The sequence below is a fragment of the Brassica napus genome, chromosome C9 (genome assembly GCF_020379485.1).
Source record: "Brassica napus cultivar Da-Ae chromosome C9, Da-Ae, whole genome shotgun sequence".
NCBI lineage: Eukaryota > Viridiplantae > Streptophyta > Magnoliopsida > Brassicales > Brassicaceae > Brassica > Brassica napus.
The window spans coordinates 56,969,660-56,993,702 of NC_063452.1; the positions used below are offsets into that span (position 1 = coordinate 56,969,660).

Genomic DNA, 24,043 nt, shown 5'->3' on the forward strand with positions numbered 1-24,043 from the left:
TTACCACTATCCACTTCCAAACTTTACCACTTCTCTCATTACGCAGCGGCACGAACTTTCTTCATTTTCTATGCTCTAAGCCGACTTTAGATTCAATCTCTGTCTTGCTCAAAAGACCATCTACAACTATATATTATTACTTCTTTATACATTGTTATGATGAATTGTGACTAAACAAAAGACTATATACTCTACTAGGTACATAAGGGGTCTTGCGCTTCTTCCTACTTACAAGTCTGTGAATCCGAAGCTCTTATTCTGTCCCCACCTTTATACTTTCACCTACTCCTATCGTATCCTTTGGCGCACAGTAAATCTGTTCTCACTCTGCAAATCACAGAGACGGTATGAGCATAAAAAAACCGTTGTTACTTATTCTTTGGCTTCTGTTTCTAAATTGTATTTTTGCATCTTGGTTTCTGGAGAAGGTCTTGGATAAAGAATGAGAGCCAGCGCCAAAGAGACCACAAACCCAACCAATCCGCTAAAAGGCTGCAACGGGCGAGTCCCTGCAATCCAAACCGGGGAGCTCGTGTTGTAGGTAACGAATCCACCAGTGTGAAGTATAAAGCTTGTTGCTATTATCCCCGTTCGCAACCCGATTGGAACAATCAGATTCCCTTTGCTTCTTTCACGAGCCCCTGCGAGTCCCAACGACAGAAGCCAGAACCCTGGAACTGATCTCAGAGATCTGGAATTCCACAATAAAACAAATATACTTAGCATATAAGATGCACAACTCTGAACAATCAAATACTCTGAAGAAAAAGGGAGAAATACCTCTGGAACAAGGCAAATACGAGCCCTGTAATGATAATGCTTTGATGGTATCCTGTATCTATAGCGATCTCGTTAGGCATCCATGATCTGAAGAGCAACTCTTCCACAAATACAACAAACGTCGCAGCTGTAAATCCCTTAACTACCAGCAGAAGCACCTGCGCGCATCCTTTAAGCCACTTCATGGCATCGAATGGATGTGGAAGATATGGCGGCCGAGATAAAATTGCAGCTCCTAATATTGTATTTATGGACTGTATTAATAGAACGACTGTGATTCCCCCTGCCAAGGCCTTCAAAAACTCTTGAATCTGCAAGGAATTAACCGCATGATTATTTCTACTGTTTTTATGGCATGTATCTACGGAAGTGAAAATAAGGAGAACATGTAATGTTATAGGAAAAAGGAAAATCACAGCTACGTCAAATTTTGCTGAAAACACAGAAATAAATTCAATAAACCTAATTTCATTCAGCTTATTCTGTTTGAAAAATGTCCCCAGGTATCTTAATCAAAACAAATTGGCAAATCGTGAATTTCTTTTTTCAAATCTCTGTTGGAAACTAATGCTAATGCGCAAATGAAGAATCCATAAGGCATGACCGCGGTTACAAGGTTAGGCCTAGTGGTTAACGAAGTAATTATGGTCAAAAAACATTCTCCACCAGTGCACAGAAAACAAGCCATTCTAATATTCTTAGCTCAAAATACCTGTTTTTTGGCCGGTGCCTTGAAATCAAGCCCATATTGCCTGAATGGGTTTTCATACTTTCTTACTCTCTTTCCCCATAGCATGACAAGCATAAAAACAGCAACGTAGAGGCCAACTACACTAGCTAGTTCTGCCACTCTAGATGGAGTACTTGTGGACCAGCTCTGGACAAGTGTTGGAAGCAATGGTATCACAACCGGTGACCACAGAACGAGCACCATTCCAACAAATCCCACAACCCTAATTAACAGAAACGAAAAAAGAAAAGAGAGATGACACATACGAGAATTATTAGGATCAGTTAATATGAAGAAGAATCGGAAGACTCTACTTATGGTACTAAAAAAGAGTACGAAACATTAACATGACTGTTCCCCTACTCGAATTTAGCATATTAAGAGCGAAGAATTCACTCGCAACCATGTAGTGAAAAATCAGCACACTAAGAATGAAAATATCACTTGAAAATGTGTAGTGACGAATCAGAAGTTAGTTCTCCTGTTTGTCTTCTAGAAGATGGTTAACACACAATGATTGTTCAGAGTTCATTTCATCTAAGAGCCTTTTAAACTATAAAACTTAGATTAATGAAAAACCAAGAGTAATACAAATATATACATCCAACGTAAAAAACGCATATAAAAGGGGACTGGTCTAATTTTTGGATAAAAAAATCAGAAGCGCCTACTTCACAGCTAATCACATAAGTTGCGAGATAGTGGACATTAACAGATACTTAGGGTAAAAATCAGCTTACCTCTTCAGTAAGGGCCACTCATCCACATGCAGAAATTGGATTAGCTTATCAGTTAGACTCATAGCACCACGAAGGCCACCCCAAAGCAAGGCGAGTTTCCCAACTAGCCTCAATATGCCACCCCTCTGACCCAAATCTGCCAACATCGTCACAATCCTGTTCACATGCAAAATCAAGGAATTTCAAATCAGGAATAAACGCGGGGCATTGATGTAGAGAAATTGATATATCTACTTTTCAATACCTTTCTTGATCCACTTCACCACTTTCCTTTGTTGGGACCGCAGGACCAGCTATAGACATGGCTTTCTCAGCAAAACTTGCTACCATACTGCTCTGGTCTTTCTGTTTACTTTCTTTCTCCGATGGTTTTGACATGATGCCACCGCTTTGTGTATCCTGTACCACATGCATTAATTATAAAGGGCAAACATGTTCGTTTAATCCGTTGTTTTAAAATATTTTCATCTGATTGCTAATGTTAAACAATACCTCATGCTGAACCAGCATAGCAGATGCACCAAGAGCAGCTGTTACAGCACCAACCATAACAGGCTCATTGCTGATATTTTGCAGGCCAGATTCCACCATTTCTCCAATACTCGAGTTCTTCTGTTTGCTCTTTCGGCTCGTTTGGGTTGGCACAACATTCTTTGTTGCACCATTGTTCCCATGTTTTTGTGCTCTACCCACGACAATATCTCTCTCGGCGTTATCGGTTGTTGTGGATACATCGAAATATTTTCTCAGAGCAGCTAAAACGGAGCCAACAACAACACCAACAGGCAATACTTGCCTGAGAAAATGCGCTTCTTGAACAGCAGATGAAATTGCCCTAATGATAGCATTCCCACGAAGTTTACCTACTTTTCCAGCAGGAATGTTGGAATTTTTGCTATTCGTTTTGAAAGTCCAAGTAGGCTCCCCATATACAACAGCAAAAGAAATTGCATTTGCTACCCTTTTTATATCTCGACTGAGTTGAGACTCGAATTGTTTCATGCCAGCTGAATTCATCCTGCGTTGAACTTCTACATTCAAAGAGTCTGATACAATAACTTTGATGAGGTGCTCTAATTCATCACACCCTTCCTTTGATTTGTGAAGGCCGTCATTTCTATCTTCCACTGCATCATGCATTTCAGAGAGTTCCACCTCTTGTTCATGGTCCAATATCACATATGAAGGCTCAATGATGTTCTGTTCATTACTAACACTGGTTGAATGAACCTCAACATTTCTGTGCGTCTCTCTGCTGACTGCTGCATTATCAGCAAGGTTACTCAAGTATTCTGGTTGTTGATCGAGGAGCTTCCATTTACCTTCCTCTGGATAATAATCAAGCATGAGTGCAGTGGTTGTATCTAAGTCCAACTGTTTTGCAATCTGCTCTTCTGAAAGTTCCTCGCCAAGGTAACCATCATAAGAAGAATTCGAATATGTATTTTTTGCAGGCAAAGTCTTTGGTAGATGCTGACCAATCACAGATTCATCTCCACCCAAATGCTTTTTACTCATCAACCAGGTTGAATTATCATTGTCAGAACCTTTTTCAGTTTCATGATCATGTGATTCTTCAGAGGACGTCTGGCATTCCACTTCTTCGTTGTAGGGAGTTTGGTCTTCAGATTGAGACCTTATATTCTCTTCTGTGACAGTCTTCTCATCCACGACATTCTTCACATCTGTGACATTCTTATCTTCCGTGTTCTTCTCATCCTTGAGATTCTTCTCATCATTTTCCTCATTCCCTTCTTTCTTTTCTTCATCTAGCTGAGTAATCATATTTTCAAGCACACCGAACACACTATTGACAGCGACCTGGGTTGAATCATCCATCCCTGTCAGTGCTTCAAATGCTTGCGAAACATTAAACTTGGCCTGGTTTGGTTCCTGAATTGCTGGCGTAGATTGGTCAGATACAGGTTCCATAATTTTTGTTTCTTTGTTCTGATCATCAATTTCTTCTTTCTTTACAGACTGCGAAGCAGTAGTTTCTCCACCATCCCCATCGTTGCCAGTAGATGCCACTTTGTCTTGGTCGGTGGCAGATTGTTTTGCGTCATCATCATTTTTAGTGGTTTCATCCTTTCTTTGTTGCTGAGCTAATAGAGCACTTTGGTCCGCTTTGTCTTCACCACTAATTACATTGTCTGCACTGATTGGTTGCCCTTGGTTGCTACCATCAACTTTTGCATCTGAAGCCTTCTCAAGAGAATCAGATGCACTGGAATTTTCATTGGCCACAGGTGCTCCTTTTTCATCGTTTTTATTAGTTTCTTCCTGTCTTTGAGGCTTGGTTATTACTGAACCTTGGTCCACTTTGTCATCATCACTAGTAATATCATTTGTGCCAATTGGCTGCCCTTTGTTGGTATCAACCTTTGCTTCAGAAGCCTTCTCAGAAACATCAGCTGCACTATTCTTTTCATTAGCAGATGACTCGTTGTTTCCAAGACTCCCTGGCTCATCATTACCTTTCTTAGTAAGAACAGAGCTATCATCTTGATCACTGTTGACGAGTTGGGACTTTCCATTATCATCTTTCTGGGAAGCCTTGGAAGAGGAATGCTCTGGTTCTATTCCACCATCGCTCTTCTTTATTGGATCAGAATGTGAATCCTTTTGACCTGTGGTACTTAACGGTTCTTTCTTTGCTTCCTCCGCTTTTCCAATTCCTGGTGATAAACTAGGAAGGTTAAGCTTCTCAAACTTTAGCTTACTGCCACCTGACTGCATGATCTCAGTTAAAGCTGTTGTTAGCTTCCCACGAACGTCTTCTGGCACGGCATCTTGTAAAGCTTTAACAACTGTCTCTCCTCGCCCAACAGCATCCATAACCTAGACATTTACTGAGTAATTGTCAAGCAATTGTTAATGCAGCGACCACAGTACAACTTCTAAAAAATGTTTTTACATTTGCCACGTTAGGTGTTACCTTTTTCTTCTCTTCAGCTTTCAGGGTGCCAGGCATGGTTAGATCAAGCATGTTCACGACCACTTCTGCAGTCTGCAACATATCGCCTCTTTCACTTTCTTCTTCATCGGACTTATCATCGTCGACTAATTCAACATTGACAGGACCGCTTGTTGAAACTCCACCATTTACTGGCTCATCAGATCCAGTATTGATTTTTACATTCTTCTCTAACTCTGTTCCAAAGGGCAAACTAGACTTCGGGGTGATGTAACTGTCTTCAAGTGTTTTCCTGGAAGGATCTACATAGTAACCATTAACCGTCTTTCCTCGAGCTACCTGCGCGAGCTTCTGGGCAGTGATACCTTTTTCAGGTGTCTTGGCTTCCGAAAGAACCAAGCCTTTTGAAGGGTTAACAGTAACATCCACGTCTTTCAAAAGTGGATGACGACCTTTCAGAAGCCCAAGCTCTACGGCAGTCAACCACTGCACGGCCAATATAAGAAATCAATCTCGCAGATTTAGAAATGAATGTAACAGGAGAGTCGACTAACAATTAAAGAAAATAATACTATTCCATGAAAGACGGATGGACTTTCATCATTTTAACCAGAATACCTGCCTTTTATCCATCATATATACACACATAAAACAAGTTACTAACAACATGATCGAAAAATGAGCCCCTTGGATATAAAGAGTATCATGCCTGCCTTTTATCTATCAGATAGTGACCAAAATAGATATAAAAACGACAAAAAAATCATCTCTTTATGAAAAAAATAAGTAATAACATGGATTCTTAAATTACATGAAGAAACAATTTTTTTACCAAGATGTAGTAAATAATGATCACCAATGTTCAATTATAAGGAAATATATGCGTGCATGCATGACTATGTGTGCATCTGAGAGAGAAAGGAAGAGAAATTGCCTCAATCGCAAGGTCCTGGCACCACGACACGGCCACTGTACATCCATCGATCAGATTTGGTGAAGAAGAGCACAGAAGCAGGCTTGTAAATGGGTTTTCAGCTATTGAGCTACGTGGTGTCGAATAAAGTGGCACTACATCGTCATTCTGACAAATATAAGCAATTTCGTGAGTCAAAAGATGTACAACATTATTCACAGAAGGGCTTAAGAAACCAGTTTTAGACTATCTAGACGTTTACATGTAAAATAAAACCTAACAAGCGCCTATTGTTCCCTTTTAAGGAAATTAAAAAGCATGTTTATGTGAAGGATCAAGATCTAATTTTGTACCACTGCCAACATCACCTTAAAATAATGTCATTATAGCATCTCATTCAACATTACCCTCAGTTTGAATTATGATCCGTGCAAGATAAGAATCTCCCTTAACTTGAGTAATACAGTATCTAATAGTTCTATAACTGATCTATCTGTATCTCAATGAAACTAGAGTCGCCTCCCCTACAATGAATTCCTTAAGTAAGATAATAATGAAATCCTAACTAATATGATACCATAAAACAAAGCAGTTCCGAGTTAGAGACTTAGAGGTATAAGATCGTAAAGGGAGGAGTAACCTTAGACATAACTTCAAAGCCAGAATAATCACCTGTATAAAGAGGACAGGAATTTTTACTTCCCCAATCACATCTCTGGTGGCACAACTGGCATAGAAATCTTCTAAACTCTCGAAACCATTTGCCACCATGGATAAGGCTTTGTCAAAATCACGCACTGATTTTGAAGACAAAGCTTTTCCAACATCAAAGGCTTTTGCCCTGCCTTGAAAAAGTTCCTAGAAGGTGTCCATTTGCACAACCCAGTAAATAAGAAGAAGAGCTCACCCAAAGTGACTTCATAAATCATAATGATGCGTTTTATTATAAGCAAACCCCAACCTTGTTTGCCAGAAGTATCTCTACTAATCCACCAGTAAGCTGTTGATCCAAGCTAGTACAATAAGGAGATGTTCTTGTGATCTCCTCCAGGTCAAAGGGATTATCAATGCAAACAGCAGCTGTAAGAGGTGTTCTCTCCCCAGCTTCTGCAAGGTACTTTGTCAACATATTTGCACCATATCCTCGGCCAACGCCCATAAGTGTCGTCCATGGCCTTGTCTTGGTCAAGAATCGTATAGCTGTTGATATATCATCACTATCAGCAGCTGTGAATAACCTACAGAATCAAACAATTACAAAATGTCTGGAATCAATTCAAATAAGATTCCAAACAAGTTGAATCTAGCTCCTCACCGAGGTGTAGTGAGAGGCGAGCCAGCACATCCTCTAGGGTTCATCACCACAGGGAACACGCCACGTCTCAGAGCCTCGCTTACAAATGACCGAACGCTTTGATCCATGCTCCCTTCCGGCGTTCCCGGGATCAGAATCACAGTCGTGTCCATCCCACGCTCCTCCCTAAGATCCAATTCCGCCGGGAAATCAAGGGAAACAACGCCGCCGTCCTCTGTAGTGATGCAGATCCTCTGATACTCCAACCGCTTATCCTCCTCCGCAGCTCTTTCGGACGTTACAATCTTCCCGCGGTCTAGAGTAACGAAATGTCTCTCTTCCTTCACGAGCCTATCGCTCAGACTCTCAACAAGCTCTCCTTCTTGGCCTACACTAAGATCAAACGAGAGTAACGAGCATCGGAGGAGAACGAATCTGTTGAACGGCGTGGGGCTCGCGAACAGAATCCACTCCCCTACAACTTCATCAACGCTCCTTCTTCGATCACTAATCCCCACAGATCTTCCAAATAGCCTCGACGAAAGAGAAACCGCCAAACCGGAAGCGAAGCCGGCGAGAGACGGAGCCAAGGAATCGAGAGGAACGCTGCCATCGAACGGCGGAGGAAGAAACGAGGAGCTCACTAAAACCAAGCTCCGGCTCTGTCTCTTGAAACGAGCACGCTTTCTGTGAAACACACCGAATCCGTAAGAGCTCCGGCGGAGCATGAACGGAGAGGCGGTGGGTATAGTAGCCAGGCGCGGTTGCCGCGCCGGTGGAAACGGAAGAAAATTGGACGACGAGTACATCTCAGCACAGAGAGAATACACAGATTGATTCGTCGTCTAAGAAGCTCGTAACAGACAAAGAGAGTTCGAGAGAGAGACGAAGAAGAAGAAGAAGTTATCGAAGGTGATTGTGACGGGAACGGCTCGTCGTGAGAGATTGTGATTATTCTATTCTCAACCGTTAGATTAAGTCTCCATAGTGTATGACAGCCGTTAGATTTGAGAGATGTCATCTTTCTAACTTTAGCTAATGTTGCCAAACTATTTGTATCATGGTGAAGTGATCTCTCTCCATTTCCATGAAAAGTTTCTTCAATTTAAAAAAGTGAACCAAAAAGATTCCAGTTCAACACATAAGTCTATCATCACATAAACACACAAACCTTTACATAATCAAAGAAAAAGAATCAGAAACCAACAAATATATATAACGAACACTGATGAAGTATACAGAGACATATATGTTTCTTCTATATATAAGCTTTCATTACCTCGAAGAGTTTTGTTATTTTGGGTTCACAGGTGCTTTCTTCTTGAGAAGGTTCCCAACTTTACCAAGCAAAGTCTTCTTCTTCTTGAGTTTCTTCTCCATCACAAGCTGATCTTCGGTTCCGATTTCATCTACGTTGTTCTCTGTTGAGGTTTTATCGTTTTCATCGATTTTGCTCGAGTCTTCTTCCTCTTCTTCTTGAGTCTCTAGTGGAAGATTCTTGTCTGGAAACGCTTCTTTCTTCTCGATTTGGCAACTTTCCCACATTTTGAACATAACTTTCACCGAATCATCTTTGTCATCATCACCTTGACATTCTTCTTTCTTCTCCTTCATTCCATTCATGTCTTTCTCCTCCACACCATTCCCATTGCTGATATGTTCCTCTGGAGCTTCCTCGTCAATGGTTTTGACTTTAGGAGACTTCTCTTCTACACTTTTATGACCGTTCTCAGATGAAAACTCAACCACTTTCGGTAGCAAATCATACTCCTTTTCAGTTTCACTGAGCTCCACCTCCTCCTCCTCTTCTGCTTTCTTCTTGGCCAATGTTGCTTCCTCTAGTAACTTCGATAGCTCCTCTATCTTCTTTGTAGCAACATCTTCCTTTGCCTTCAGATCCTCGTTCTCGTGAACCACGCTCTGAAACTCTGTTTCTTTATCCAACAGATTCTCTTTCAGTTTCATACTCTCTGCCTTTGCTTCCCCAAGAGACTCCTGAAGATAAACCATCTCCTCTTCCACTTCTCTCAAACTCTCTTTCGTCTGAGCTTCCTTCTTCCAAGCCGCATCAGCTTCCTCCTTAGTCCTCTTCAGCAGATTATCCAACCGATTCATCTCTTTCCCTTTCGAAGCAACTTCCTCTTCCATCTTCTTCACGTAGCTCACCAGATTCGCTTCTCTCATCTCCCACTCAGTCTTCGACCCCTCGAAATGCTTCTTGGTCTGCTCCACCGCGCTAACGAGCACATCGATCTCGTGCCTCGCTTCCTCCAGCATGTTCTCGTACTTCTCGCTCGTCGCTTTGATGACCAGCTTCAGGTCTTCTATCTGCGTCTCGTACTCGTGGTCGCCTTGGCTCAGCAGCCTCTCTTTCATCTCCCTTCCTTCGCTCGAAACTTCGTGCAAGGCAGAAGCTAGGCTCTCCATTGCTTTCTTGCTCTTCTCCTCTTCCTCCTTTGAGATTGCCAGGTCTGCTAAGAGCTTCTTTCTCTGTTCCAGGAGTCTCTGGACGTTTAGAGAAGTATCTTGCTCTTTATCTAATGCACGGTTCTTCTCCTCCTCGGCGGTTTCAAGCTCGTTCTTTAAGCTCTCTACTTCTTTTTCGATCTTGGACAGTTCTTCTAACCGTTGCTCAGATTCCTCAAGATCCTCCTTTTGTCTAGCAACTGTTGTCTCCAAGGCAACGATCTTCTCCTTGAGATGAGTGATTTCGGATTCTGTTTCGTGCAACTTATCATTGCTTCCTTCGAGTTGTTTCATCACAGATCTCTCCAACTCGTTAGCTTCTTTTAACTGTTCCTCCAGCTCTTTGGCTTTGCTCTTCCACTCCTCAGATGAGCTCTGTGCAGAAGATTCTCCCGCCTTTGCAGCTTCGAGATCAGCTTTAAGCTTCCCGATGGTCATCTCTTGCTCTTTAACCTCTGCCTCAAAGCCTTTCGCTTTCTCAAGATCTCTCTTCAAACCCACAATCTCCTCTTCTAGTTTAGCAACCACTTCGCTGCTTGTAATCTCCTTCTTCTCTCGGGTTGAATCAAGCAGAGCTTTCAACCTCGTCAGCTCCGAAGACAAGATCTCAACTTTCTCCGCATGAATCTCAGCAGTCTTGCTAGAATCATCCGCTTGGCTCAAGGCCTTGCTCTTGGCCTCATTGGCTGCAGCTAATGCTTCATTGACCTTCTCAAGCTCCTGTCTAACCGAGAGAATAGCAGCGGAATCTGAAGCATGTTGGTTCTTGACATCCTCGAGTTCTTTCTTTAACTCTTCTTCTTTCTTCATCCCTGCCTCAACAGCCTGAAACCTCTCAATCTCTGAACTCTCCTCGGCGCTTTTTTGAGCTTTTAAAGCATCGTCCAGCTTCAGAGTTGCTTCTTCAGCCTCTTTTTTAGCTTCTTTGAGTTCATCAAGTGCTTTAGCTTTCTCCTTCTCTAATGATGATATCTTCTCATTAGCTTTCTTCAGATCTTCTTTGATTTGAGTCAGAGTCAACCTGGTCTGCGGCTCAGATCCTTTCGCCACTAATCCCCGCGCTTGAGTTTTCTGCAAATACATTACAAAACAAATTAGTTGTTAAGTGCCATGTTAACATTGAAAACCCACCGCAGACAAATTATATTAAATGACTAGAATAGACACAGATGTAAATGTTTCATACAGTGATTATCTATCTAACTTCAATCAATGGCATCTACGGAGAAGTATAAAACCATTCAACAGCAGTTTACCTCTGGTGGAGTTGGAACCTTTGGTGATCGTCTCTCAGCAGGAGAAGACTTTGAAGATGGGGAAGAACGATCAAGTGAAAGGCGCGAGCTTGGAGAACTGGTTTCAGATTTATTCACTGGCCTACTTAATTTTGCTACTCTCGGAGTTGAAGGAGATGATTTTCCAGGAGTAGTTTCCGACACACTAGTCCTGTTCCGACAGAACACAAGCAAACACAGACAATTTTATCAAAATAAAATAATTGGATCTAACTCGATCATCATTGACAATTTCTCAAAATAGTAACTCCCAGATCTGATCTGATTCTAACTATAAGAATCAAAGGACAATAGTATGAAACTGAGTAGTGAGTCTTACTTGGTCTTCGAAGTCATAGCCACTGTCACCGACAACCACCGCCAGGCTCAAGTTGAAGAAGATAATTATGAAACAATGTTTAGAATGAAGAATGGTAGAAGAAGAAGTTGTGGCTGTCTCCAGAGTGGCCACACTCCGAAAAATCCGAAAAGAAAATTAACACGAATTTCTTTAATTAAATAAAATACATATTCGATTCTCCTACCGATCCGATGTACCAAAACAGATAATAAACCAACCACTAGTCCATTATTAATTTAATTACTACTACTATCTATAGTTAATTAATTACAAAAATAAGAAGAAAATGAAGAACGTGAAGGTAGGTAAAAATGACGAAAGTGACCCAGGCTGTTCTTTAGTCCAATCAAAATGACAGCGAACCACCATCACTGTTGTCATATCATTGCCGTTACACAGATCAACGGCTGTCGTTATTCAGCAATTTCTTCTTTTTCTTCGGGATTTTTTATTGCTGAATTAAATACTAATACTTGACGGTTGATATACAATTCCATCATAAGAAAAAAAAAATTCATATACACTGTGGCAACAAAAATGAATAGTGCAAAATTTGAGTTCTCAGCATATAAACATATCTTATTGGCTCTTTATTAGAAAAAAAAGAACATATCTTCTTGGTTGATGTAGAAAGTTTAACTTTAAAAAACTAATAACACAGTTCAATTATTTATATAACCTATAAAATGAAAATTACATTAAAAGTATTTGATATAATTTATATTTTCTATATAAAGTTATAATTTTGGGTTTTTACATGATATAAGTCTATTTTGAGTATTTAATCATTAATCAAAAATTAGTATTTTTCAGAAAAAAATTAAAAATTAGTAATTTTTACACATTTTACAGAAAATTCATTTGAAATATTTTAGAAAGTTATTAGGATTGTACAACAAAGCCCTGCAACTTGAAGTGGGCTTTATAGAAAAGAAAGAAAGCAGATGGGCTTTTATGTGCCATTGTTGTAAGTGTAACTATGAGCATTTCCTTTTCTCCAACTTGAAAACTCTCATGAACTACAAGAAACACAAACACTTTACATGACAGGTACAGGTACAAATCCAAAGACTAACGTGAAACCTTTTTGTTTAGTCCAAACAAAAACAAAAGAGGACACAAACACGAACACATCTAAGAATTTCTGAAACACTCAGATCCTCCTCCACTTGAGCAACATTGATTCCGATTCTTGAAACCTCTCTGAATAACTGTGATCATAAAGTTTGGAACTCTTGTAAAGAAAACATCATTCGTCCTCATGCTTTGTCTGGTTCTCGATTGTGTCAGTGAGTTCAATGTTCCTGAGATCACGGAGATGCTGCAATATATCTTGAAGAAGATCCGTTCCTTTGTCACCTTTCTTCGTCGAACTCATACAGCTTTTCATAAACTCTCCATCTGTTTCCAGCACCTGTAGCCTCTCGTAGACACTATCAACTTGTTTGATGATCTCTAGCTTCTCACTTTCACAGCCAACGCTCTTCTCAACTGATTCCTGTTGTAGTTCTTGATACTCATCTTCTGATTCGTTCTCCGCAGCGTCTAGAAGAGGAAGCAGACTCTTTGCCATCGATGCCATTGTTAGTCCTTCTTCATGTTCATAACTCTCTCCTTCATAACTATTACTGAACTCTCCTGCAGATTCTTTGTCTTGCATTGTCAATAGCCTGTCCTCTAACACCTTAAGCTGATCCAAAATCACTAACCTCTCTTCCTCAAACTCTGATAAAGACTCATCAAGCATCCCCATGTGTTTTACACAATCCAACGTTATCTTCTCTAAATCCACATCCGTCTCAGAACACTTATCCTCCTCCTTATCATCATCATCAGTAACCTCGCATTTGGTTTTGTTCTTCTCATACTGCAAAACCTTAGCCTTACAAACATCAAGCTCTCTCTGAAGCTCTTCCTTCTCTTTCTCTCTTTTAACCATCAGATGGTTCAACAGCTGCAAGGCTTCTTGATCGTACTCGGCTTGTTCCTCCATCATTCTGTGGTACTGCAAGGCTTCCATCTGAACTTTGGCTTTCTCTTCTTGTAGCCTCGTGATCATCGCCATTGTCTGGTTAGCTGCTATAGCAGACGCGCTTCTCTCTTCTTCCAGCTCTGCGTATAAGCCTCTCAGTGCTTCTTGTTCTGATCTCACTGTCTCTTTCAGACGTTCGATGGTTCTTATAGGGTCATCACCGTCCGTATCACTCACTGGTATGCTCACATCTCTTGCATCTTCAGCAGCTGCATAATCATTTTTGGAAAGAAAAAGAAGTTTCTTGTGGAGTAAACTACCCTCTGAAGTTGGAGTTTCCGGAAACTCCTTAAGCTTTTCTTCTTGATCTTTTTCTTCTTCTTCATTTTGGTTACCTATGAAAGAGAAACCGATATTCAAGCTAAAAGTGTTTAACATAGATATACAAAACCAAACCAAAGATGCATACACATGTAGTGCACAAGACCTGTTAGAATAGGATCAACTCCAACAGACAGATCTTCACTGACAAAAGCTTCATTATTGCTCCCATGCTGGTCATCCAACAAGACTGCTCTTTCTGTTTCTTCTACTTCTTCCACACACCCTGTGTGTAATCACAAATGAGGAATCTTTAGAGACCAACAAACAAACAAACAGATATACATTTTCAGACTTTGGCGCCGGTCTAGTCTTAGTAGAAACAATTTTTTTAAAGCCGTTTTAAAATCAGTTTAAATCAATCTAAATTAGTTTAAATCTGTTAAACTAAATAATCATGTTAGTACAAATCCATAAATTTGTCTGATTTCTTTTGTTTGTAATTTTGATAATTCAAACTAAAATGCATTTTTATAAATGTAAAGTTTATATAAAATAAATTAATAATTCGTTAAAATTTAAACCCGAATAATCAGCCTAGTCGATAGTACTTTACAAAGTGCCTATCATTAATGATTTCTTAAACATTGAACTTAGGTTGTGTGTTCTAACTCTTACCTGAAGTTTTATCATCCCCTTCTATAGCAACATCGCCTGTGTCATCAACATCCCTTTGTTTCTCCTCTAAAACTATTTGTTCAGGTTCATGGATCTCATCTTCATTCCCAATAAAATGACTGCTGTGTACAGATCTTAACCCATCCTCCTCAGACACTTCTCTTAGGCTTACACCATAGCTATCCACATCTGAGATCACTTCACCATTTTGCTGCTGCTCTACTCTCTTCCCTTCTTCTGGTTTCTCTCTGAAGAACTCTGATTCTCTCTCTATCTCAAACCCATCTCCAATCTTATCATCATCAATCATCTCCAAGATCAATCCTCTGTTCTCTCTGTCCACAAAAGTCTTCCCCCAGACCGATGACTTGATAAGCAAGTAATTAGGGTAGTGTCTTTCTCCCAAGCTCTTCTCGCAACAAGAGCAAAACCCTAAACCAATATTGCTCCGCTCCTCTCGATCTGAACAATCCGAGCACAAGCTCACCGACTCGGCTAATAACTTCCCGTGCGTTTTGCAAAAACTGAGACTTGCTAGCTCCGCGACGTGGTTCGGACATAGCAGCTCTCTGTAAGTGAATCTGTTTTCCGAGTTTTGGTCAAAGATTCGATCTAGCTTCGGACAGAGAAGGCAGATTTGCTTGAGGCCGAAGAAAGAAGCGAACTTGACGAGGAAGCAAGTGAAGAGGGAGTTGAGGAAGATGAAGAACATGAGAAGCCATTCGAGGAAGGCGTAGACTAAGATCACTGTGATTCTGTTTGTGTTTCTGCTTAGCTTCGTGGCGAAAGTGTTGGGAGCCATTGATGTTGGCTCCTCTCTGCTAGCTTTCGCTGCTGTAACTGAAAGAGAGAGAAAAGAAGAGAGAGAGAGAAAGAGAGAGAGAAAATGATAGTGTCGGGTAACATGCGCAAACCACGCTGTCTTTGTCTTTGTTTAAATTGGTTGTCACCTGAACCAGATTTAAAACCGAACCGGAATAAATATTCCAGCCTAAACTTGGGTCCGGTCTCTAAAGAGGTGATTAACCTTTCAAATTAAGATTGGTAATTACAAGTGGAGTAATTTCAGGAAAAGCAAAATTGTGTCTCGTTGCATAACAATGATTTCTTCCATTGATATAATAATATGTCGAGTTGGTTCACAACTATTGTTAATTGTTATCATCATGTTATGTGATTATTAATTTTTTTTATTTTCAGGAAAAAGTATATTGGAAAATTTGAGAAGCTGTCTAAAGGCAAAAAGAGTGAGCGTGATGATGAATATTAGGTTGTCAAAAGAAACATAAAAAAAAGGTAAAAGGAAACAGATCTTTAAAGTGAGAATTTCTGGTTGCTTTTAGGTGTGGCTTATTACTGTTGTTTCAGTGATTAGCTTTATTAATATTTTTTTTCTCTAAATGAAATTTGTACTGCACTAAACCAAGTCGCCTTCAAAAAACAAAACTCAACCTGCTTACTAAGCATCTCCAAAAAATACTTTATAACTGCATTTTGGTCCCTACAATCACACATCATCTTTATAATCCATAAATATTTTTTTTGTATATTGTTTTAATCCTTAAAAAACTTATATCTCATAAATATTTTAAATTTTGTTTACCGAATTTAACTTGTATAGATAAAATTAAATAAAACTTTAAAATAAGATTTAAAATATTTTAACTAGAAAAACAATAATATACAAAAGAAATTTAACAAAAAATATTTTAAAAAATTACATAAAGACATAACTATTACACAAATTTAAATATTACAACAACACTAGTAGTCAGGTAAGTTTGATCCGGAACCTTCAAAATTTTCAAATATTGTTCACATTTTTTTTGTGTAACTGAAGATGGTTGTTGTTGTTGTTTTTGATGTCTTTTTCGTACAATTTTGTTTTTTTCATATCGAATATATTCATGAGTATTAATATCATCAAAAAGAAATTAGTATTTTAGCAATATTTTATGTTTCTCTTTTACTTTCTTGTTCTTATCTAATATATTTGCAAGTATCAATATCACCCGATTTCAACAAAGTAAAAACGAGGAGAGCCATTTTTATTTCGAAATACACTAATAGATCATATATGCATTCCGAAAATCATTTATGGAATAATATGGTATTTTACTTGAAGTTTAATATTAATTAAGTTATTTTTATTTAAATTTTTAAATTTTAATAAAATATATCATTAATTAATATTGTTGTGATATGTTTATATATGTGCTAGTTATTTATAAAAGTTTTATGAGTTTAAATTAGTTATGACAAATATAAAAACCATATTATAAAATACAAATAGTTTTGAAATTGAGTTTGAAGTTTTGATTTTGGAGAAAAAAACATTTAAACTTCAAATATAGATTTTTGGAAACTTCAAAATAGAGTTTTTTTTAGAGATGCTCTGAATAGTATATTTTATTAAACCGGAGTTTCTGATCCAAACCAAACCATGTTTGAACTAAGTACGACAACTGATAAATTGTTAATGGAATTTTTAGAAATGAAAATTGTAATTGAATTTGGAACTAACAGAACACCTTTGAATATGCAAATTGTACACATTTTTTTTGCCTAGCTGGTGAAGATATTTAAAGAATAATAAATACAATTTTGGCATAAGTTATAACCAGCAAATATAAAATTATCCACTTTTATTTTGTTGCTTGAAAACTAGTGACGCTTTAAAAAGGCATGGACCCCGACAGAAGGACGCTGATCAATAAAGTTGTAATTGATTCTCTCTGATAGTACCATTTTTGGGTTGATTTTTCAAACAAAAATTAGGTGTCATTTGACAAAATAGTGGATGGTCCTTGGGCCGACATGGGCCAGTCATAATAATTACTTCGAGGCAGTGAGTTTATTCACTGAGACACTAAAGAAGTAGTGGACTTGAGAAAATCAAGCCTAGCTTTGGTCAGCTTTATCTTCTCTTCTGCTTCTTCTGCTTTCTCCTTTACACCTCTCACCACTTCTTCTGGAGCTTTCTCCAAAAACTACATTTTTTATGCGTTTCGAATAAGCTTATCTAACAAGTGTTTAAAACATTCTTTTGATGGTAATGGTGTGTACCTTTGGTGAATTAAGGCGAGTGATGAGAGCGTCATATTCAGTTTGCATCTTGGAGAGACGTTTTGAAATGCGTTGGACTTCAGAAGATATATCAACCATCGCAGCAAGTGGTAGATACGCCTCTAGTCCTTCACTGGCTACAACGTGGACCGAGAGATTTGCATCATCTAAAGAAAGACCAAACCATGATTGTGACCACGAGTTGGAAGAGTTGAGATAAAAGAGAGTAAAATAAGTAAAATATTATTATATATACCAGGAGGGGTGTTGGTAAAATGGACGTTGTTCAAGTCAAGCCTTGATAGAAGAGCTAACACCTCCTTTTCTTTCTGCACCCAGAGACAAGACAAAGCTTTCAATAAGGCAAATCTATTATAAACTTTATTCATAAGGATGTCATGCTACCACACGACAAAAGTTACTGACCGAGATGTATCCAACAACCTCTGCACTTCCAACAACCGAGGCAGATATACGCTTTACCGGTTCCACTGAATACTCTGCTCGTACATTTCGTATTGCTCTTGTCTGCAAATTAAACAGGCAAGTGTGTCAACATGTTCTGAACCTAAACCCCTATGGTTCTGTTGGAGATTTGCAGAATATATGAAGGCAGAAACTCATACTGACCAGAGCTTGTAAATTCTCAAATCTTTTTATTGATTCAACGTTTCTTGGAAGTGAATTTTGTGGCCATGGAGATACAATGAGCGCTTCTTTCCTGTAGGGTAGTGCCTGCAAATACAAAATGCAATCAGTGAGAGCGGCCAATTCCAGATGGCCTAGTAGATGGTGAAGGGGCTATTAAATGTAGAGATGAAAAACCTAAACAGAAAAGTGGAGAGCAAGTTATTAATACCTGCCATAGATCCTCGGTTACAAATGGCATGAAGGGATGCAACAGCTTAAGTATATTCTCAAAGACATATAACAAAACTGCCTGAGAAACTAGAGAATCTGAATTGCCTCTAGATCCATACAGTCTAGATTTGCTGGCTTCAATATACCTTAAAGAGTAGATAGTAAGACTAGTGAATCAGCTAAGTCCAAGAAACATGTATTGGTTGTTAAGAGTTCAAGTGGAGATACCAATCAGCAAAGTCGCTCCAAAAGAATTCATATGTTTCTCTTCCTACATCCCCAAAGAAGAACTTCTCATAGCTTGCTGTGACGGAATCAATGAGAATATGGAGTTTTGACACCTGATGATAACACAAAAGGAATATAAGGTGATAGGCAGATTAATACTATTTTGATAACTCCAGTGTTTAAATATTATACCGCCCAACATTCAGGTAAAGGCAAACTGAGCAGGGTTTCCTCTTTGTCAAGCTGAAAAAGAAGCAAAATGTTAAACAAGCTTTCTTATAGAACGTTGTCAAATTTCAAGATAAATTGTACGCAGAGAGCAACTATTCTAAGTTATGGAGATGGAAAAGCAAGCAAACCTTGAGGGCCAGCAGATTCTCCCAAGCAGATGTATCGCTGAGACTAGGCAGACTCTGGAGCACAAACTTTCCAGCATTCCATAGTTTGTTGGTGAATGCTTTATTTGCAGTTAACCTCTCAGTAGATAAGTTCAGATCCTAATAAAAAGGGTAACGGGGAAAAGATAGAAAGGAAAGCAGACGTAAATACAAAAAAAACAAAAGAAAAAGGGATCAGCTAGCTAAACACACTAGAGAAGTAGAGATCAAACCTGACCAGCAGTTCCTAGTGCAATCGTAAATCTCAGAGCATCAGTGCCAAAATCTTTGATTGTGTCAAGCGGATCAATCACATTCCCTAGAGATTTTGACATTTTTCTCCCCTGAAAAATTCCAAATAATCTGGTCAACTACATGGCGATAATACTAGTTTCCCTTGAGTTAATTTATCATTTAGTAGCATAAAGAGAGAAGTGACAGATAAGGATATGAAAAGCCTATCGATCATAACTTGAGTATACACACAATGACTAGAACAGGCAAAACTTAAAACTTACTTCAGAGTCCCGTATAAGTCCGTGAAGGTAGACATGAGTAAATGGAACGGTCCCTGTAAATTCTATTCCCATCATAACCATTCTTGCTACCCAGAAAAATAGTATGTCATGCCTGTCCAATCAAAAGGAGAATAGTTATTTGGAAGAAGTAAAGTGAATTAAAAAAAAAAGCAACTGCAACAAACACGCATTTTCTTTCTGGGTTTCACGTAATTTAAGACATCCCTTCTTGGTAACAGAAAAATTGTGCTGGTCCTAAAAGATTACATTACTAATGAAGAGTCTAGCATTAACATTAGCCCTGATAGTAGCAGCCAGTGAAGAAAGGAATATACCCTGTTTCTAACATATTTGTAGGGTAGAAGTTTTTGTAATCCTCCGCTGATACGTCAGGCCAGCCAAGGGTGCTGAATGGCCACAATGAGCTACAGAAAGAAACATCTTAGGTAAGTTATATAGGTCGTTAAATAAAAATCACTAATTCAAAGTCTGTTTCGGAGAACCTGAAATTTTCACATGATTAAACTAGAGACTATTACTATAGCAATGGAGCACAGGGAGAGGAATCGTCTCCAAACAGATACAACTAACCTGGAAAACCAGGTGTCAAGAACATCTGGATCCTGATATATCTCAACATCTTTTCCATACTTCTCATGAGCTTTCTCAAGGGCTTCTTCAGCATTTTTGGCAACTATGTAGTCCTCCTCGCAATCCTTTCCAACCACATACCAAACTGGTATGCGATGCCCCCACCACAGCTGCCGGCTTATGCACCAATCCTTAATATTTGTCAGCCAGTGATTGTATATCTGCAAGCGCCGACATGAAAAATAATATAAGCCAAAGCAGAAGTATGCAATGAATTTGCTAAATTGACAAGAGAAAAAGACAGAGAGCAGCTCAGCAACTAATAGCACACAACTAGTCGTTTGCATACCTTCTCAAATCTCTCAGGTATGATGGTAAGTTCTTTTTTCTCAACAGCAAGAAGAGCCTTCTCAGCTAAAGGATCCATGTGGACAAACCATTGTTTGCTTACAAGTGGCTCAATAACCTAAACACCAGTTAAACCATGCATGATAAATTATATGAACTTCTAACGAACTGGAAAATTGATACCGGGTGAGCAGAAAAATACTTCTCCACCACGCTGAGATCTTGGAACTCGTGAAGTATGAGGCTCCTTTTTAACAGCTAAACCTGTCTCCTCAAGATCTGCCCATAGTTTCTCCCTCACCGCAAACCGGTCAAGGCCACTGAAAATACAATGCATGTTAAGGTTCCATGGACGTTAAGAAGAAATATCAGGTCTTCAATTGCATAATGGTGAAACTAATGCAGCTTTGAAATCAAAATATTTACCAAAACAAGCCAGCAACGTCATTTAGCGTTCCATCCTTGTTCATCACATTCAAAATGGGGAGACCTAGCTTCCTTGCAACAAGATAATCGTTGTGATCATGCCCAGGACTTATCTTCAGAACACCAGTGCCAAAGTCCTTATCAACATACTGCCACGGTAAACAGAAAACACTGATGAGGTCACTTCAGTTTCTCTCTTCTGAGTTACTGAACTCCAGCAAAAGAAAAAATACTGATGAGAAAGGCATGAGAACAGAAAAGAAAGAAAAAAACAAGTGTAGCCTTTTCCTTGTTGAGTTTAGGAAAAGATACTTGATCCTAAAGACAATACAAAGAGAGCATAGGCAGTAGATCTGAGTTCACCTTATCGGAAATAATTGGCACATGACGACCATATGTCATAGGTACAATTGCTGTCTGACCAACATACTTAGCATAACGATCATCCTGTCAGATGCCAAACACATTGCACAACATTAATGCTCAAACGATGCCCGTGAAAGAGAACCTATTATAGGAAACGATTAGAAAAAGATATACATAAGAGAAATATAAACACCAACCTCAGGATGCACGGCAATGGCCACATCACCAAACAATGTCTCTGGACGTGTCGTTGCTATAGTAAGAAAATCAGGACTATACGAGGAAAGATCAAATTAGTCATTTCCATAACTAAAACAAACGTAGTCACTAACCTTCCAAGAATAATTTACTAGCACATGTGATAGTTAACTACTGCCGAAGCAACTCCTATGAGCCTAAAGTTGTGTTCCAAGTTTTAATGATCATACCACATAATCTAAAGCCTCGGTACTTTTCAAACTATATACAAATGCTTCTGTGAATTCTTTAAAGAGCAGAGAATATTAAAAATGAAGTAAGGCAGTACTGGTAGTTGGACAGTACCTTCCAGCAACACGGTACTTAATATGGTATAGAAATCCAGGTTCCTCCGAATATTCTACTTCCTGGTAAGAACAAGCCAATTACTTCTAGAAAGAGAAAAGGTAAGCAAACAGCAGAGTTTGAGATAAGATACACCACATACCAAGTCTGAAACAGCAGTCTGTAAATTAGGGGACCAGTTGACCATGTAAGATCCTGGAAATGCCAAAAACACCAAACTTCGTGTGAGTACATCACATCACTACTTACAGCTACGACAACAGAAATCAAAACATGTAATAATAGCTTACCTTGGTATATCAACCCTTTGTCATGAAGCTTCACAAAAGCCTCGACCACAGCTCCTAATTCAGCGTAAAGGATAGTCAAGGAATGTACAGAATGAATTCAAGATATAAGAGCAGCGAGAAACTTGAAGAGCCACCTAGAAACTGCATAATATTTTACTTTATGGTTCTAAAAATACCACTCAAAATCATATTAAGACTACTTTGTGCACCAACTAAATTTCGCGTTTAGAATCACCATCTAAAAGATATGGAAACTATAGAAAGACGCCTTACGACTCAATTGCTCATCAAGAGTGAAGCGCTCTCTACTCCAATCACAAGAAGCACCCAGTCTCTTAATCTGATTTGTGATGGTTCCACCATACCTGAGAAGAAAAAAAGCACAAACTATAATTCCAGCCTTACCATTAACGTATACAAAAACTGTGAATTTTATCTTTTAATGAAAGCACTTCTTTTGAAATAGTAAACAAGAAAGGTACAGGAATTTTCTCCTGAAATACTGCATATCTTTCAGAAGTTCTATGACTTGTACGAAGAATGAAACAGTGCCAGAGTATAATAAAAATATTTTTCAAATAGATATTTTGAAGTAAGAAAACATACTTCTCCTTCCATTGCCAGACTCTTTTGGTAAACTCATCTCTACCTAACTCCACTCTCTTAATGCCTTCTGATGCTAGCATCTTTTCCACGACCAACTGTAAACAAAGATATTGTAGCTTCAGTAATATACATCAGAAACATTTACCAAACAACGCAAATACAAACTGTACAAAACATATCTACAACAAAGGACTTTAATAAAGAGAATGTGGGAGATTGGTATTTGGTATATGAACGAGAGCAGTGGAGTGGGAAGAAGAGATAAAGCAAAGTGAGCAGAAAACAACACGCAAACACTAATATAAATAACATGAACATCTCGAACTTTAAAAAGGGGAAATGAACCTGAGTGGCAATACCAGCATGATCAGTCCCTGGAAGCCAAAGTGTTGGCCTCCCTCTCATTCTATTATATCGAACCATTATATCCTGTAAAAAACAAAAATGATGAGAATAGCAGAACCATAGCCTAACACAGCTAATGCACACAAAAAGCATGTGACAGAGCATGTCAGCATGTCATTACTAAAGAATCGACCACGCAAATCAACTGAAAGCGCCTAACAAACTGGCAAAGACATATATCAAACAAAAAAAAGCAACACAAGAGCTAAAGCTACACTAAAGAAACTTGAATTTTTTTTATAAAAAAAAACATAAACTGAATACCCAAATGACTGTCAAATTATTCCACAACCTCAAGAGTAACAAACATGGCATGGCCCATGTGGAGGGAGCCAGTGACATTAGGAGGTGGCATTGGTATCACAAAAGGTTTGCCTCCTCCTTGGTCGAAACTTGGTTTGAAGTACCCTTGCGACTCCCACCTAAACACCCACGAATCATCAGAATTAACACACAAAACAAAGCCTTCTACTTTTTTAACATCCAAACTCAGAAAACTCCAAATAAATCAGCAGAAAGTTTTTTACCATTTGTATATTTTCTCCTCAGAGGCAAAATCAAAGCTCTTGGATGTCTCAGGAGAAGTAAAGACATCACTTCCTGAAGCAGCAGCAACTGAAGAGAAGAAGATGAAGAAGAAGAAGATGAATTCGAATTAAATAGGGATAAAGGTTTCGACTTTCGAGGTGAATAGCGAAGAAACGTACCACACAGGGAAAATCTACGTTTCGAGAAACATGACGGAGAAACTAATCGACGGCGTCGGTGAGTGAAGAACAGAGTGTTTAGCCGGTGAGGAGAACAGGGAGACAGAAACGTTGTAGTAGTAGTAGTCGTGGGTAGAGAGAAACCCGTCTGGAGAATCATGGCAGAAGCCCCGAGAAAATCTGGGGGCGAGAAAAGTTTTTGAATTTCCCAGGAAAACAAAGATAAGCCGCCGAGTAAAACGGAGGTCACTGAAAGCAGAGGATT

General features: G+C 38.9%; 4 protein-coding genes across 4 annotated transcripts; all 4 read right to left on the reverse strand.

Annotated features, from left to right (window-relative positions):
* Window positions 1-114: 114 nt before the first annotated feature.
* On the reverse strand, window positions 115-8,394 carry LOC106387688. The gene is made up of 11 exons (XM_048769098.1): window positions 7,396-8,394; window positions 7,042-7,318; window positions 6,753-6,938; window positions 6,102-6,248; window positions 5,189-5,653; window positions 2,743-5,091; window positions 2,495-2,649; window positions 2,251-2,406; window positions 1,493-1,733; window positions 781-1,091; window positions 115-691 (listed from the first exon to the last, which is right to left on the reverse strand). Exons 1-11 carry the CDS (start codon window positions 8,181-8,183, stop codon window positions 373-375), a joined length of 5,394 nt encoding a protein of 1,797 aa, XP_048625055.1. The 5' UTR covers window positions 8,184-8,394; the 3' UTR covers window positions 115-372.
* Window positions 8,395-8,456: 62 nt separating this feature from the next.
* On the reverse strand, window positions 8,457-11,713 carry LOC106387690 (WEB family protein At5g16730, chloroplastic). Its single transcript, XM_048769099.1, has 3 exons — window positions 11,455-11,713; window positions 11,097-11,286; window positions 8,457-10,911 (listed from the first exon to the last, which is right to left on the reverse strand). Exons 1-3 carry the CDS (start codon window positions 11,469-11,471, stop codon window positions 8,668-8,670), a joined length of 2,451 nt encoding a protein of 816 aa, XP_048625056.1. The 5' UTR covers window positions 11,472-11,713; the 3' UTR covers window positions 8,457-8,667.
* Window positions 11,714-12,495: 782 nt separating this feature from the next.
* Window positions 12,496-15,366, reverse strand: LOC106387687 (myosin-binding protein 3-like). Its single transcript, XM_013827589.3, has 3 exons — window positions 14,447-15,366; window positions 13,935-14,054; window positions 12,496-13,842 (listed from the first exon to the last, which is right to left on the reverse strand). Exons 1-3 carry the CDS (start codon window positions 15,246-15,248, stop codon window positions 12,725-12,727), a joined length of 2,040 nt encoding a protein of 679 aa, XP_013683043.2. The 5' UTR covers window positions 15,249-15,366; the 3' UTR covers window positions 12,496-12,724.
* Window positions 15,367-17,148: 1,782 nt separating this feature from the next.
* On the reverse strand, window positions 17,149-24,036 carry LOC106387684 (valine--tRNA ligase, chloroplastic/mitochondrial 2). The gene is made up of 27 exons (XM_013827587.3): window positions 23,779-24,036; window positions 23,599-23,686; window positions 23,364-23,493; window positions 23,012-23,095; window positions 22,667-22,761; window positions 22,334-22,425; window positions 22,061-22,114; window positions 21,913-21,965; window positions 21,771-21,832; window positions 21,425-21,500; window positions 21,225-21,308; window positions 20,862-21,010; window positions 20,638-20,755; window positions 20,437-20,553; window positions 20,088-20,308; window positions 19,832-19,921; window positions 19,497-19,608; window positions 19,212-19,322; window positions 18,961-19,098; window positions 18,794-18,844; window positions 18,602-18,714; window positions 18,372-18,519; window positions 18,143-18,247; window positions 17,939-18,040; window positions 17,769-17,841; window positions 17,513-17,679; window positions 17,149-17,436 (listed from the first exon to the last, which is right to left on the reverse strand). Exons 1-27 carry the CDS (start codon window positions 23,936-23,938, stop codon window positions 17,305-17,307), a joined length of 2,925 nt encoding a protein of 974 aa, XP_013683041.1. The 5' UTR covers window positions 23,939-24,036; the 3' UTR covers window positions 17,149-17,304.
* Between the last annotated feature and the right edge of the window lie 7 nt (window positions 24,037-24,043).

What these genes read in the sequence shown, in the direction of transcription:
- LOC106387688 (XM_048769098.1), bottom strand. Translation starts at nt 8,183, where the DNA reads ATGTACTCGTCGTCCAATTTTCTTCCGTTTCCACCGGCGCGGCAACCG. An exon ending in AAGCTGAAGAGAAGAAAAAG is followed by an intron (nt 5,092 to 5,188) that starts GTAACACCTAAC and finishes GTAAATGTCTAG; the next exon opens with GTTATGGATGCTGTTGGGCG. An exon ending in CTATGCTGGTTCAGCATGAG is followed by an intron (nt 2,650 to 2,742) that starts GTATTGTTTAAC and finishes CATGTGGTACAG; the next exon opens with GATACACAAAGCGGTGGCAT.
- LOC106387690 (XM_048769099.1), bottom strand. An exon ending in AGGTTCCAACTCCACCAGAG is followed by an intron (nt 10,912 to 11,096) that starts GTAAACTGCTGT and finishes ATGTATTTGCAG; the next exon opens with AAAACTCAAGCGCGGGGATT.
- LOC106387687 (XM_013827589.3), bottom strand. Translation starts at nt 15,248, where the DNA reads ATGGCTCCCAACACTTTCGCCACGAAGCTAAGCAGAAACACAAACAGA. An exon ending in AGGGGATGATAAAACTTCAG is followed by an intron (nt 14,055 to 14,446) that starts GTAAGAGTTAGA and finishes GATTACACACAG; the next exon opens with GGTGTGTGGAAGAAGTAGAA. An exon ending in AGTTGATCCTATTCTAACAG is followed by an intron (nt 13,843 to 13,934) that starts GTCTTGTGCACT and finishes TCTCTTTCATAG; the next exon opens with GTAACCAAAATGAAGAAGAA.
- LOC106387684 (XM_013827587.3), bottom strand. Translation starts at nt 23,938, where the DNA reads ATGATTCTCCAGACGGGTTTCTCTCTACCCACGACTACTACTACTACA. An exon ending in TGCCAATTATTTCCGATAAG is followed by an intron (nt 21,011 to 21,224) that starts GTGAACTCAGAT and finishes TTACCGTGGCAG; the next exon opens with TATGTTGATAAGGACTTTGG. An exon ending in CTCGCCTTAATTCACCAAAG is followed by an intron (nt 17,437 to 17,512) that starts GTACACACCATT and finishes TAAAAAATGTAG; the next exon opens with TTTTTGGAGAAAGCTCCAGA.